This window comes from Euwallacea similis, chromosome 1 (genome assembly GCF_039881205.1).
Source record: "Euwallacea similis isolate ESF13 chromosome 1, ESF131.1, whole genome shotgun sequence".
NCBI lineage: Eukaryota > Metazoa > Arthropoda > Insecta > Coleoptera > Curculionidae > Euwallacea > Euwallacea similis.
Window position 1 is genome coordinate 6140303 of NC_089609.1, and position 15978 is coordinate 6156280.

General features: G+C 36.3%; 1 protein-coding gene across 1 annotated transcript in view; it reads right to left on the reverse strand.

Annotated features, from left to right (window-relative positions):
• Window positions 1–15978, reverse strand: part of LOC136411861 (uncharacterized) — a 114769-nt gene that overhangs the window by 26021 nt on the left and 72770 nt on the right. Inside the window, exon 5 of the mRNA XM_066394637.1 lies at window positions 14520–14683. Coding sequence (XP_066250734.1) covers window positions 14520–14683 — 164 coding nt within the window. The remainder of the gene's footprint in view (window positions 1–14519; window positions 14684–15978) is intronic.

Below are 15978 nucleotides of genomic sequence, written 5' to 3' on the forward strand. Positions count from 1 at the left end.
ACGGAAGAGTGTTAAACCGAAGTGGTGTGTTAAGCCTTGTAAATTTTTAATGGTACCTTAGTGCGTGGTAATTGTATTTTCCAGCATTTAGAAGATTGTGGAATTTAATTTATAATTTATCCCGACTATGTCACCATAAGTAGATTCTACAGATGTAATTTCAAGAATGGTGAGACTTTCGGGATTCCTTTCACGATCTAGCCAATTTTGTGAAAGTTGACAAATTTAATAACTTGCTAGATGAAAAGATTTTTGACTTTTGTGTGGTTTTTTCGTCAAAGTTGAATTTATATGTTGTATGCTTTTATCGATCTCCTTCCGCGGGGAATCTTTCTTTCTGACTAAAATTGTATTCTTGCTACATAGGCTGTCTTTGTAAGTTAAATTTTTGTGCTACGCAAAACATTTACAAAGTCAACATTTCAAACAAGTTTTTTTCAAACACAACCAAAAAACTACTCATTAAGAACATTTATGATTTAAACATAAATTGTATAATAATAAATGTATCATTAACTTGACCTAGAGATCACAATATATCATAATTGTAATTTTAACTTTTAGTTAACAACGAATTTCCAATATGACGGTTTGCCTTTCTCATAAAAAAATATCTCCAAAAAGTTATTGAAACCTTTTTTTACGAGTATCATGTATTTTCCTAAACTAATCAACTTATTCTTGTTTTATACTGTTTTTAAACGTCCTTAAAATCGTCTTGAATAATGATCTTTAAAGTTATAAGTGCAATATTAAGCTACTTTAAAACCATGTCGTTCTTGGAACCGTAATAAGGGTATATTGCTTTGTGACGCTCACTCAAAAGATTATAGTAAAACGTTTATGAAGTCAAGCGCTGTTTAAGTGCAAAGAAGCCTAAATGGTGCTCTTTATCTTAGAGGAATACATAAATTAAGTTGTATTTAATTTTTCAGTTTTTGTTGTTTGAGTTGTTGCGAAGTTAACGGTTTCCTAACAAACTTAGATTTAGTGATTATATCATTTGTTATAAAAAAAATCTTGGACAGTTTATTTACCCAGAAAGTATTGTTTCATTGTAATATCGTCTTTTTGCAGTACCTATTAGGCGACCAATATAGATACGAGTAGATGTTCATATTTTTTAAATATCTTTCATTAACTTTACCTTTTTTAAGTTTGAAATGTAAACTATTTAAGTTTTCTCGTGAAAACTTTTACCTCGAAAGTTTACCATCCTATTAGTGCGAAAATTTGTTTTGTAAAAATCTCTGAAAAGAGAAACTTAGATTGTAGTTGGGGTCTAGAATACTTATGAAATATAAAAAAAAACAAAATCTCTGTTATATGGATCCATTACACTCCATTCCTCTGCTATGAGGTCGTTTATAAATACTTTTCAAACGATATAAAATATTTTTAAACAGTCGCACAATTTTTAGAAATAGTATTGCTTAATTTCTAATACTGACCCGTCGCTACTTGGGACATCTGTATCCCTAACCATCTTAATTAGAACCTATAATAGTATACACATTTTTTGCAACTCTCTCGAGCATCTAATTAAACACCTCAGAACATTTGTAAATTCGTAATAGAAAATTTGAGTTAATCAATGTTCCCTACAAATGTGATTTGTCTACGATATTTCGCAATTAGATCACTCAATTTATGGAAATTTACATAATTAAAAATCTTCCGAGACGAGTCAATCAGTCGCCACTTTATCGCCTTCAATTTAAACCCACTTACTTGACTTACATTCCAACCTGGCTACTGTACTTTTATTAGCCAAAATTAAACATTCCTCAAGCATACCTTGAAATGGCCGCAGCATCCCTAATGAGGTTGCCATTCCTGCTGCAAAGCATTTCGAATTTATATCTTTTAAATTCTTTTTTTGTGGCGCATTAAATCTGTCTGGTTTCCTGCGGCTAGTCGGTATTCAAAAGTGTAAAGTCGCACTGTAATGCGGTTTGATTAAGATAACAATATTTCATAATGAAATAAGCTGAAACCGTGAAGAAAAGTCGAGCTTTGCTGCAGTATAATCGTGTCTAGGAAAATCGGCATTTACATATAAATTGGCGGGTGGTCTAAAGTTTATAGAAGGCAATTAAGAGAGGCTTAATTTTCATAGAATTTTAAAAGTTTTATTAAAGAGGTGGTGATAACAGGAGAAGTTCGTACAGTCGGATTGCTAAAAATTCGGGCAGATTTGCATTTCTATTCCGAGCGATCTAGGACAAGAGTTTCCCAAGTTACCCGGAAAAATCTAAATTGCAAACCGTGTATTTGAATTCAGAAATGCACCCCATCATACGAGAATTGCTCTCCATGGAATTTCTCCAATCAGCGATTCGACGAAAATTCCATTGTGAAAACAACAAAGTGTCATTGAACCAGATGTTTATCTCTTTGTCCCCCGGAATTGATGAAGTCATTTCGGAATTATCGCCGGCCTTAATGCCCACTAAAACAAAACATATCTTCTGCCATTTCGTTTAGATTATGTAACGGATTCCGTGCCTTGTCGTAGTTAACTCCGGGTTTATTGCTGATTAGCCGATTAGTTTAAGACCTCAGTTTTGCTGATATGTCTCCATCATTGTCAGTTGTTTGGAGGGTGCACTCGACGTAAACCTTCGAAAATGTGTAACTAATGCATTTACCACAACCTTAAATCCCGTGCAGCGTTAAATTAGCCGCTACAATATTAACTAATTTTGGGCTTTACAAGCGAATTATTTCGCGTAATTAATTCCTGAACACTTTTGGGCGAATGCGGATAATTGCCTTATGAATAGGTTATGCGGGAAAAGCACTGGTTCTCTAATTATTTTCCAGTTATTTTACACAGCTTTTCTTAAGACGAACCATTTGATCTGCATTTTCTTTTTCATGATACTACGAAATTAATACTTCAGGTTTAAAAGAACAATAAGTCCCTTAGTTCCTTTCGTTAAATTGCTGTGGTTGAGATGTTACAACTCAATAACAATTTTCAGATAATACGAATTTACAAAATGAAAGAACAGACGTTTGGATAGTCTATTGTAACTGGAAATTTGTATTCGAAGTTTACGTGAGCTTCGTTACATTTTCAAAAGAGTAGGGGCCGAAAATCCATAGACTCTCTCCTTTAACTTGATTGCTAAAATATTTTTTTAAGGAAATTGGCAACACACCTATGAAGCTGTAGTTTCTTGTTTGCGAAATATTAACGAGAGCTCTAAAGAATTTTGGTAATGTTTTTAATGGAAAGGTGGACCTATGAATACATCGTTTACAAAGTCTTTCCTTTTCATCCACTTTTAGATCTTATTCTGATCATCTTAAAATATCTTTCATCAACTGTCGTTCATTTTTCCGGTCCCTTATCAGAAACTTTTTTTCTCAAAACTTTCCTATGGTTTTAGAAACATAAGCGATGACCTTTGTTAATTTGTTAATAGAACACCCTGGACATGCGAGTTAAAAATATGTAAGAATGCCATTTCTAACTCCCTGAACTGAACATGTAGATATCAAAACTAAGGAACGCCACTAATTTATGTTATTAATTATTGATTTTGTCATTTTTTCTATTCAATTCCTACAAAACTAAATAACAGAAATAAAAAAATATGATAACATTTTTTTTCCATGACATCGTCAACTTACTAACGGTGTGATTATATATATGTAGGATCGCGTCCCTTGTAGATAGGTGTTACTGTTAAGTTGGATACATATTAGATAGTAGGAATTAACTGTAAGATTGTCATACCCCTGGGGTACGACTCTGGTGGGCATTAGTTGGGGCATGGGAACTTCCCATGCCATGCCTTGTCGGTGTTGGAAATCCCCGCAATAAACTGGGTCGGCATTGGAACTGCCTGTAATATACTTTGTCGGCATTTGAATTGCCCTTGATAAATTTCGTTGGCCCTATAGTGGCAGTTCCAATTCCCAGCTTAAGACGTAACGGTTTGATGCGGCGGGTGGTGCAGACGGCACCCTAACCAGGGTACGCCCATGGTTTATCACCATGGGTTTTAGTATTTAAGATTTTGCAGGGCATATACAAGCTTTCTTTTCTTCTGGGTTCGGTTGTCGTTGGTAACTCAGAAGTCGCGTTCGCGCTCGCTAAACTCACAAGTTACTTTATACTCTCTTTTGTTCACTTTACATTAATAAACGCATACTTATAGTCCTTTCCTATCTGTGATTTTATTATAAGATATAAACACCATCCTATATCTACAGTAGTATCAAAACCCGATACTACATATATAGTGTATGTCTATATCATAGTATGGTTGTATAACTAGCATGATATACTACACTCACTTTCACATGAAATGCACCACCCAGTAATAATAATAATTAAGTCTTGTAATTTTGGCAAAATAATGCTTCATAATAGAGTATCAAATGAACAGACTTTCAGTTAAAAGATACAAAATTTGATAATGAAAAAATTAATATTAAGTGACATCGCCTCCTACGGCAATGCAAGCACGTACTCTTCGCGGTATGCTTTGCAACAAATGATCAATATCTTCCTGGGGTATTTCATTCCATGCTACCTCAAGATGATGTCGTAGGTCATCCACATTGTTTGGAAGCCTCGGTAAATTTCGAAGACGGCGACTCATCATATCCCAAAGATGTTCGATGGGCGATAGGTCCGGTGACTGTGCAGACCAAGGCAGTATTTCCAATTGTGCTTCTTCCAGGTATCGTCGAGTAATGTTCGCACTATGTGGTCTTGCATTATTCTGTTGGAAAATGCCATTTGGTAAAGTTTGCATGAAAGGTACTAATACTGGCCTCAGAACATTGTCAATGTAGCGACGTGCGTTTAGGGTGCCTGGAACGAACACAAGAGAAGATCTTCGGCCAACACATATCGCACCCCAGACCATAACACTAGGTGTTAAAGCTGTGTGGTGCCTTTCAGAAAATTGTAAATTTCTTCTTTCACCTCGGTATCGTCTGACTCTTCTACGACCATCATTGATCCATAAACAAAATCGCGACTCGTCACTGAAGACGATATTGTTCCACTCATGATTCCAATCAATTCGTTCTTGACACCAGGCCAATCTGGAAGCTTGGTGTTGAGCGGTTAGTGGCAGTCGTAGATTTGGGCGGTGTGAATGCAGGCCAAAAGACGAAATTCTTCTGTAAACTGTTGCCATCGACACCCGACGATTTAGAGCTCTCATCCAATCTACTGCAACAGACATTGTTATTTGAAATCGATCACCAATGGCCATCCGTCTAAGAAGTTGATCTTCACGTGCATTGCTGCTACGGGGAGGACGTCCAGCTGGACGATGTCGCTGAACCCTCTCTTCAGACCACGAAGACCATATTCTCGTAATCGTGATGTGGTTCCGATTCATTCTTCAGGCAATCTCACGAAAAGAAAATCTACCCTCCTTCATGCCGATAATTCGCCCTCTATCAAAATCCGAAACGTGGGAAAAATTTCGACGCTGTCTCACTGGGGGCATTTTGAGATGTCTTGTTCACAGTTCAACAACAAAATAAACTGATATTTCCATGAAAATATTATTTTATTTATTTACAATTGAATAAAAAATCTAATAGGTCGATGACAAAAAAACCACCAGCATTCTTTCTTTTTTACTGAAAGTCTGATCATTTGATACTCTATTATGAAGCATTATTTTGCCAAAATTACAAGACTTAATTATTATTATTACTGGGTGGTGCATTTTATGTGAAAGTGAGTGCATTATTAATAAACATTCCCCAAAAGGTGTCATTTTGACATCACGGGGTTAGGGAATCGCGCAAATTGCAACTCAAGGATAAACCGCCCGGTTCAATGCAAAATATTAGCAAAATCTGACACTGTATTCGAGAAGTCCATAAAATAAATCTGATCTTCCAGTTGTTGTTCGGTATTCTTGTTCATCTAAAATAGGGACAAGCGAAAAAGTCTAGAAATTTGTTATATTTTCCCAATTTCCCAGATGTCCAAAGCCAGTCTCACATGGCGTGAGACTTTAATCACAATAAAGGTCCCGGTTGGGGACTAGAAAAGACGTGTTGCCGGACCATGTATCAAATCTCACAATGATGAAACTTTAAAGTGGTGTAATTCAGCGACGAGACAAAGAAAATGTGTCTGCAGACTGTAATCAGAGGATTTATACAACGCGTTTGTCCGGAATGATGATGTTCTATCTTGAGCTTCTGAAAAATAGAAGCATTCGTGGGAGAGGGTTATGTGTTTATATATTCCAATCTTGGACCAAACAAGGCAAAGTGCACCTTGCAGCGAGAAAACTTATTAAGATAAAGAACTTTACAGTCTTTGTTTAGGTAAAGTAATAAGGCCGAAATATGCTTCTCCGAGGGGCCGCTGCCTTTTCAAGGTAACCTAAAAATGCAAATACTTGAAGATTTCCATAGCTTCCGAATTCAGAGTTTTGTTTAAACAGTTAGAATTTCAATAAGCCGATGATATTGTTGTAAATCTGTACGAAACTTTAGTAAGATATTTGAAATTCACCCTTGCCAATGGCTCTAAATATTAGAGAAGTAGTTCAGGAGAGAGCCACATTTGGCTTACAGTGGCGTATGATTACCTATTGCTGCTCCATGTGCCGCAAATTCTAATGTCTGAGACTTAATACATAATTAATGATTAAATAGAAAGCTTTGCTTTGTAAGAGATCCTTGATGTTTCATGTTTAATTAGACTTGAATGGGCAACATTTTATAAAGGTAATAGGGGCACTAGTAGTGATAATATCGCCATTTAGTACAAGGAAATTTCAGGATGCAGAACTATAATTTTGTCACGCATAATTTTCTGCGAAACTTTACAATTTTTTGCGTTTTTCATGAATCTTTGTTTTTCTCTCTTTTTAATTAGTTTGATATGAATACAGTAAAAATATCTAACTTCTAATAAATCCCGAATAATTAAATTTCCTCGCTTTATTAAAAATCGCTGAAATACGTCAACTGTAATTTCTTCTTATTCATTTTATGAGCTTATATTATTTAGAGAGACATATACAGGATGAGTAAACAAATTGCGATAGACAATTTTTGTTTTTTTTTAATGACAATTGACCTATTTTGTACACGCGGTTAGAGCTTTAAAACTTACCTAATTCTGCGAGGTTTCATTTTGCAACGCTTACTAAATTACATTACAATTACTATTATTAGTTCATTACATTTATTCCAAGTGGCCCTAAGGTGCTACATTATTTACCCCAGAACACGCACATAAAATGCTACTTTAACGCCTAGGAGTAAAAGTAGTAGTGTCATCGATTCGTTGCTGACATCATCATAGTGCAACGCTAAATTGATTGTCATAACGCAGGGACGACTGATGTGACAATTACATGTGTGATAGGGATCGGTAATTCCAAGGCACGAACACTTTTACTTTCTTTCAGTGGAGATTTATTAACGAAACTTTAGCAAAAATTTACGAATTTCAAAGGAAAAGAGGGTCACGAAGCAACTCGTTCACAGACCGAACGACCACACTACCTTTCCTTTTTTTTTGTCGGTCGGATGTGCTGCGGTGTCATCGTTCATAGTCTACTTTATTCATCTTAAAAGGAATAACAACTTGAAAACTCTATTCTACGTAATTCCTTAATATCATTTCAGTGCTGTATCTTCCCGGTCTATTTCTAACATGTATAATACATATATATTTCTAATAATGCCAATCTTTGTGAAAATGTGATATAACCAAGTTCATTGAACTAAACACCTAACTGATTAACTGAATAATTAAAAAATGATAACCACCAGGAGCAAAACTTCAAACTTCCATCGAAAATTCCGAGTGATATCCCTGTTTGTACCTAAAGTCATTAAAAAACTATTTGTAATAATTGCATCAGTTATGGATATAAATTATTTAGATTCAGTGATACATTTACTTGGAAAAAAGTATGTTATCAGAAATAAAAGGGTTTTGTTGTATTTCGCCCAGTTGCTCCAATTTCTAGGTTCAGTAGGAAAAGACTCACTTTGTCCCCTAGTAACATAATATACTATTGTCAATAACCACAACAATTTTATGTGATTTTTTTTTGTCTTTGTTGACAATTTAAGGGGGGGGGAGGTATATATTAAAAAAGTATACGAATTTCCCAAACTAATTTGTACTTTCTAAGCTAACATTGGGGCTGTTAAATCCTATTAAAGACGCTTCAGGGAGATACTCACACATTTAGAAAAACAAAACTAAAAAGAATCATGCATTAATGGATGCCATTAATGAATAGTCTTCTAGAGATTAGAGGAACGTATCAATAGTCAACCGACCGGAAAGCAAATTAATGATTTTCACAGATCATCTCGTTCCAAACCGACTTTCTTTCAAAAAAAGCCAGACTTCTTTTCGTTTTAGCTTATTGAAATGTTCCAAAGAACCCGGACTCAATAAATCCCTAAACAAATACGAATAAACGGGAGGAAACGGTATCAAAAACATTCGCCCCCCTAACAAAATCTGTTGTTTTAAGTCGACCCCGTTGTAATTCACTTAAATCGAAAGCGGGCTTTCGATCTCGCCTCGAGCCATCGTGTGTGTGGAGCTTCGCATTTAAATGGCGCGTATTAACGTAAGGTCGAATTGGTTTGTGGTACGTCACAGATAGATAACAAATAGGTCTTTAAAGACACATCCAAAGATTCCTTTATAAAAATACTATGGAAAATTGATGTTTCTTCTGAGTACATATGGAGGATTTAAGGCTGACGCCGCCCCTTCAAAAGTTTCCGATTAAGATTCTGCGCCTACAACGACTATTTCCAGTTAATTGCAGCCTCCCTATTTGTTTAATTTGGATTTTAATTAAATTGCTCCTAACGCGAATGCCTAATTTACTTCGGAAAATAGACAGCCTGAAACTACTTTAAGTTAATGTTGGGGAAAGATTGGGAATTTATCTGGAAGAGTCGTTTTCATTTAGATGTAACTTGTGTAATAAGTCGAATCGTGGGGGGTGGATTTATCTAATTCGCTCCCTCTGCCCTCTGCCTATCAGTGGCGTAACCCCAATTGCGCCAAAAATATTCGAATAATGGCTTGGAATTGATTGCCAGTTGCAATTTCAGCTCTATTTACAAACACGCTTGACGAACGAGTTTTCAAATGGGGCAAAGCCCGAATGTGCCCAATCGGCGCTTTTTATGGTGAGATTTTTACATTGCAAATATGCGGGGCTTTGATGTCGGAAAAGTCACAGATTTCGGGGTTTCAGTCATTTACATTGAGTGCAATAAAATTCCGCATTTCCGATGGTCAAAGTTCAGTGAACAGGACGTGAGTTACGTTCCAATGCATGTTGTTGAAAAGTTTGCTGTCAAAACTTTCAGGTCGCGAAAAAGTTGGGAATTTGGAGAGGTTTAAAGTCTATAAAAGCAGACTCAGTAAATACTCAGTAGTTTTACGATTATTTATATCGGTTCCTGTTCTTGCTAATTTAATACTTCATATGCTAAAACTCCCTAGTTTATGGGGCCGAACCAGACGCAGTATTTCTTTTTTACTTCCCTTGTATTTACTTTTTTGTTACAGTTCTACTGATAAGAAATATCGACCGATGGCACGCAGTGGGGGCACCGGCGCTCTGAATACTGGGCGACAGTCTAATGGTAAGTTATGATGTCATGTTGATTGAAAATGAAGATGAATATTTTATGTACGAACTGGAGTATAAATTTTTATAACTTGTATGATCTGTCCGCACCTAAATTATGCACAACTAAAATTTTATCCAGTATGGCCTGACGTAAACGTGATATTGAAATTCTTATCGTGAAAATTTTGCCATTCGCAGGTCACTAAATCTCGAGGGCACCCGAATTGATAAATTGCTCCTCCCGGAGGGTGAAAACGACTCTTAAATTGATATACACCCAAGGGTGACCAAATTTTAAACTATTTCACTTATTCCTAATAAAATTAATGTCGTCTCGTCTACCTTAACTGCCTGAAATAATGACCGTAATAGGTCAGAGCGAGTAATTTGACCCAAATATTAATCATCGCGAAATGGCCAAGATTTCCCCGGGGACGTTTGCAGGCCCTCGACCACGAGGGAAAACCCAGAAATGGGGCAAAAATCTTGAACATAAATCCCATAATAATTATTTGTTCTTTGCTTGGTGACATGGCTAAACGGTGCGGTTTGCGGTCGCCCAGGGACTTCCCAGAGAATCCTAATGAACTAAATTGGGTTTTAACTTTTTTTCGTCATAACGTCGTATTTCGGGGCCGAATTTCTCGCATGGCCTGTTTCGGGGAATGAATTTTTAAATTCCGGGAGACTTGCCTGGAAAAATCCCGAATCTCGAGGGCATTTCTCAATTTATTTCGTTTTGGAACTCACACATTCCCCTGTTGGACCCATTTCAAGCGCGGGGAAACAAAACAGAAAGATCGGCGGGTCTGTCCACTGCCAAATCCCAAAACAATTTCTCGCTAGGATAGACGCAAATATGCGTTGTTTGTTCCGAAACGGAGCGTTAAAAAACATCTGGACATGTGTTGGATATAAAGGCATTCTGAAATATAAAAAAATCATACTACTTACTAACAGTTTTTGGAGCTAAACTTTAAATACCGGGCATAATTCAACGTTAAGGAAAGATTTTATGCGAATGAACATAAATATCAGGAAAAACTAATAGCAAATCTGCAAAAGTGCAATTGATAATTTCATCATTCACGCTCAATAACAGTGATTTGTTAAAATATACTCCATGGATCATAAATACGAAATACTCCTAGCTTCCGCAAATAGGTCTCTCTCGGGAATACATATGTAGGCTTAATAATAGTCGTATATGCATAACGGACACCAGAGTATTTAGTAGGCCTTAAATGTCAGGTTTCGTTAGGCACTGAATTTCATGTTTCGACATGGCGATGCAATGACGAGGCAGCAATCATAAAACATGAGAACGTTACAGATTTCGTTAATTATTTAGTGATTTTAAGCGTAATTGGTCAGAAATTCCCTTCAAAATGATACACGTGTAAATCCCTGAAATCATAGAAATAAAAAAGAAAGTAAGAAAAAAATCCTTGGCAAGTCAAGAAAATTTGGTTTAATTGTGATTATGTAGTGGGAGTGGCATTTTGGCGTCAGAAGATAAATAACAACGGCTTCGTATAACAGGGTTGTCTAAAGGGGATTTTTAGTTAATTTACGGAAAGTAAAGATGTTTAACCGTGCATAAAGTACAGTATTGTACTTGCATATAATGAGCATCATTTTTCCCTTATGAGAATTGCGCCTCTCGCTTCGCTTCTGACGCAAATTCTCCCATAGGGGATAAAAGCTTTCATTATGTGTTCGTTTAGTAATGTGCTACTATGTTAGATGTCTTTATCTCTGAATTACATAATAAAAAAAATTGAATTCAGGCAGATTCGTTCTGACGTAGACTCTTATTATGGAGTTGAAACAATCTACACTCACAGAAACTTAAACCACATCACTAATCAAAGCTACAAACAAACAATTTTTTATGTAAAACATCAGTACGAGTATACGGACACATCACTATAGGCCCATTGATATAACATATATATAGAGATATAGAGTTGTAGAAGCGTGGAAGCTTCTTATGGGAAATCCCCATGTGGCATAGATAACATCACTTAAAGAACGAAAAGGCTCACTCCGGGCGTAGATGTGTGAAAACAAATGATAATTATAACAGACAAAGTATTTTCCACATGAAAAAAGAAACATTTTCCAAAAAAGGAAAAAACCATGAGCCGAGTGTAGGAGATATTTGTGAATAAGAGGGAAGCCTTGGAAAGGACAATTAAATTCAATGTTTCAAAAAAAAATTGTCTCGGAAAATAAAGAAATTGTAAAGTAACAAAAATGGAAAATATTTGTAAATGGTTAAAGTTAGTTCAATTTTGAAAATTCAATTTATACAACTAGCTAGAAATAACTACAAACTTGCTGATCTCTTTCAAGGAATAATTAAATTTTGAAATAGTGACGTTAGAAAATATCTCTATAACAGTAAAAACTTAGCAAATTGTGATATCTAAGTAGGTTTTTATATATTCTCCAGATTTCAAAAAGGAAAACAGTATTTTCCAAAAATCCATATTTTAAACAAGAAAGTTTTTATATCTCAGAAGATTTTCACAACTACACGTTCCTGTGTATTTCAACTTTAATTGCTCAAAAATGTAGCAGGGTAAACAGCTTCATATATCACAATTCCTTGTTCTTTTCTCTCAGAACTAAAGACAATAACTAAATAAAAATTTGCATGATTCTAAAAATGGAACGGTCTATAAGTTATTCAACGGGCCATTGTCACAAACCAATTGGACTCATCAATTAGTTAAATTGGCCATAATTACCGCATTTATAAAGTTCCTAATCATCATTAGAGAGACGATTGTAAGGGTAATTATGTAATTATACCGAGTTAAAAGCAATTGATAATTACCATTCCTCTAAGAGTTTGTAAATAAGTGAATGATGAATTTAATAGAAATCGAAAAAACTTCAAACGTATCAGGTATACACGAGAAGCACATTTAGATTTATTCATAATTCAGGAGACTAAAGCAGCAAATTATAAGTTTTCCTTTGGTTATCGAGCGCACTCTGGTAATTGACGCTCGCAAGTTCGAAACGCTAAATTTATTTCCTCCAATTTCGGTTGTCGTACTTGGGGAAGTTTATCTTCGGTTCGAGTCAACACCATGTTTTGATAATTTCCGCACTGCAGGCACTAATCAAATGTTATTTGAGTTAGTTTCGGAGCGATATCGCTTGCGACATTAATAAATTATCTCTTTCGATTACTTCGATGAGGACAAATTTGTTTGGCCACAAGAATGTCTGGGAGGGAAATTATTTTGGTTATTAAATTATGAGCCTGTCAATATAGGAGGCCTAACTTGGGAAGACTGTAAACAGGAAGTGTAAATACCTACAATATTTGCGTAGCAAGATTTATTGAAATAATAAATGTAATGTTTGTAAACTCGCGTCCCTAATCGCTCTACATAAATATACAAACTTCTTTAAAGCGATGGTTACAGTCGTAGGAATAAAGCTTTATTAATTCCAATTTTTTATCGGAACAGTTAGCAAACATCTTTATAGTTAACTTAAGTAGGTAATACTTACAAAAAATGGAGTTAAAAACTCCTATTTCCATCGCTCCACATAATATCATATACAAATATAAATTTTGTAATTTATGAAAATATTATAAGTGAATTATACTCACAAATATGTTTTTCGTTCCCGCATATAAAATTGTCCACATATCATTCTCGCAACTTCAAAAGGTCGTACCTTACGTCGCTGCAGATGAATTATTTGCATACTCAAACATGAAACAATTTAATCTGTTCCACCTCAAAAGCATGTTCCCCACATAATGCGAAAATATATTATGCGATAACCCGCTGATTTTCTAATATAAATTGCCCAGGAGGATAAATGCTGCCTCAATTTCGTGCGGATACCCCGTTCCGCATACCTCGACCCTGGATATGGCTTTTAATAAAAGCTTCAGGAACTTTCCGGCGTGGATTTAGCCGGTGCAGTTGGCAAATAGCTTACGTTTAACGTAGTTCTAAACGGTCGAATTACCTGATAAAATCTGGCTATATTGTTTTGTATGCGGCTAATGGTTCTGTTATTAAAAGTGCTTTCGGACGGGGGTTTAGCGAATTTGCGGACAAGTTTGGTCGCGTTTTTGCCTTGGAAACGGGGAACAGGAAACTTCCCCCAAAAGATAAGTTGCCATAGCCCATAGGGACTGCTATTTTTCTTTCATATTTCTAAACATATTACGGAGTTTCTTCGAGCAAGACAAACTTCCTCCGAGAATTTTTAACTTCTTGCCTTGGCCTAACTTTTAATACCCTCCCTTTATTTCGAGATAGCCCCGGCTCAAAATAAATCATACTTTTTCCCGGCTTTCTGCTTCGGAAGTTTCGGCTGTAATTAAATTAAGCAATTTAACGACAATGTGCAACTTTTCAGGAAGGATTTAGGGAACGGAGACAATGAAATATTAAATGGTCTGCTTGTTTCGGAATAGATAACTTTGTTTCGAAGTTACCTAGAAACTTTTACTGTGAGTAGGTGTTTGGAAACTTTATAATCTTCATACATCAGGCAGGTGGGTTTACTGCGAAATTGCTAAAGGAATATGTGAATACTACACAACACTTTAGTTGGAGTTAAAGATCTAAGTTATAGAGTGAAGTTATACTTGTGTCGCTTAATTAAGCTCATTACGTACCATGTCATAAGTTTTGCGGTCCAGGAACAATTCTGAGGATTATTAAAACGACAAATGAAAAAAAAAAACATGTTAATTTTGATATCCCAAAACTGAAACCTTGTAACTGAAAATTGACATATATTTCTGTTGCTCATTCTTCAGTACTTCTTCATTTCAATACCTGACATTCCAAAATCTTCTCTTTGAATTCTCATTACGTGTATTACACAGACAGACAAACAACGACTCACCTGGATAAAATAAAGTCATCCTGCGTCTCGTGTAATTCGCATGGGGAATGTGCAGCTTGCAGGAGAATTCCTCAGGTGCCTCCAACTCCGGCAATGTCACCTGAGCCGAGATTTCGTAAAGGTGACCCTCCTGTTTGGATTTCACGGCCGCTTTCGGGATTTCTCTGAAACGAAACGAGGACGGTTTGTTGATTTTCGTCGGGTGTTTGTGTTAAGCGAGCTGAGAAAATATCGAGTTTCCCCGGAGATTTCCTTTTTGTAATAAGTGAGACGGTAGGTATCGATGAAAAATTGGGAAATACAAACGATTTCCCACCACCATCTACGGAAATGTCTATAAGACGTACCAAATGTTAATTTAAAAACTAGCGATATCCTTCATTCGTGCGTTAAACTTGGCTACGACGACCCGAGTTCGATTCTCAGTAGGGTAATTTACTTTCTTTGTGCAAGATCCAAGAGCGTGTAAGCGATATCGCATGTATTTCGCTAAACCGCACTTATCACAACCTTCTAAGAAAAATTACTATCTTCACTTGTTACAAATATTCGTTTATATATTACAAGAGTTAAATGTACGTTTTTCCGGGTTGACAAACGCACTCGCAGATTTATATCTCAATTAAACGCGTGGCCCAATTCCTGTTTCCCATGTAATCCTGTCCAGTCCTGTCAGCTTTAGTTTTACGACTGTTCGTTCTCGTTTCTCGCCCCACGTCACGTGACCTTCGGACGGCTTATTTACGGCGGCCGCCCACTTCCTTCGCAGGAAGTTCTTAATTTCTTCCGAAACTGTACGGCCACGTTCCGAAAGGAGGAAGCCAATTAAGTAATTAATGGCCGATATATGGGGAAGCTAAATGGGAAATTATTACCTTAAAGTTTCCCCTCTTTGTTACTATAGAGCTTGATAGGTAAGACATAAAATCGCGATCAACTTTAAAAATTTTGCGCCGAGTCGCGGCTCAACGATTCTCGAAAACTGGGCCGGAACTGCTGAACTTTAATCTCTGTCGGCCCGAAAGAGAAACTACGTCACTGAAATGTCAAAAAGCCGTTCCGTTTATCTTTGTAGTTAGGAGACAATAAACTGTAAAGGTTTCTGGGTCTGCAAGTCGCGATGGAAGTTATATTAGGTTTCCTCGACTGTTTCCCAGCCTGGTGGAAGTTATTTTGTTATATTCCGTGACCCAGAAGCTGATGCCCGCCTCTTAGGTTTCAGTGGTCTTTGCAGGAATTTAAACGAAACGAATGATTGTGTTACAGTTCGAAGTGATAGTGATTTCGTTTGATTGAGTCAAATTGATTTAAGGGCTCAAGAAATCGCTGTGATTTAGTTTCTCTCCTTCACGTCAACTAGCGTTTCCTGCTAATCAAGTGAACCCCTATTAGCAGTGGCTAGACGTTACTTGAGAGGATGGGGTTCTTATTAGTAAAAACTTGTTTTGAAATGCAAGAA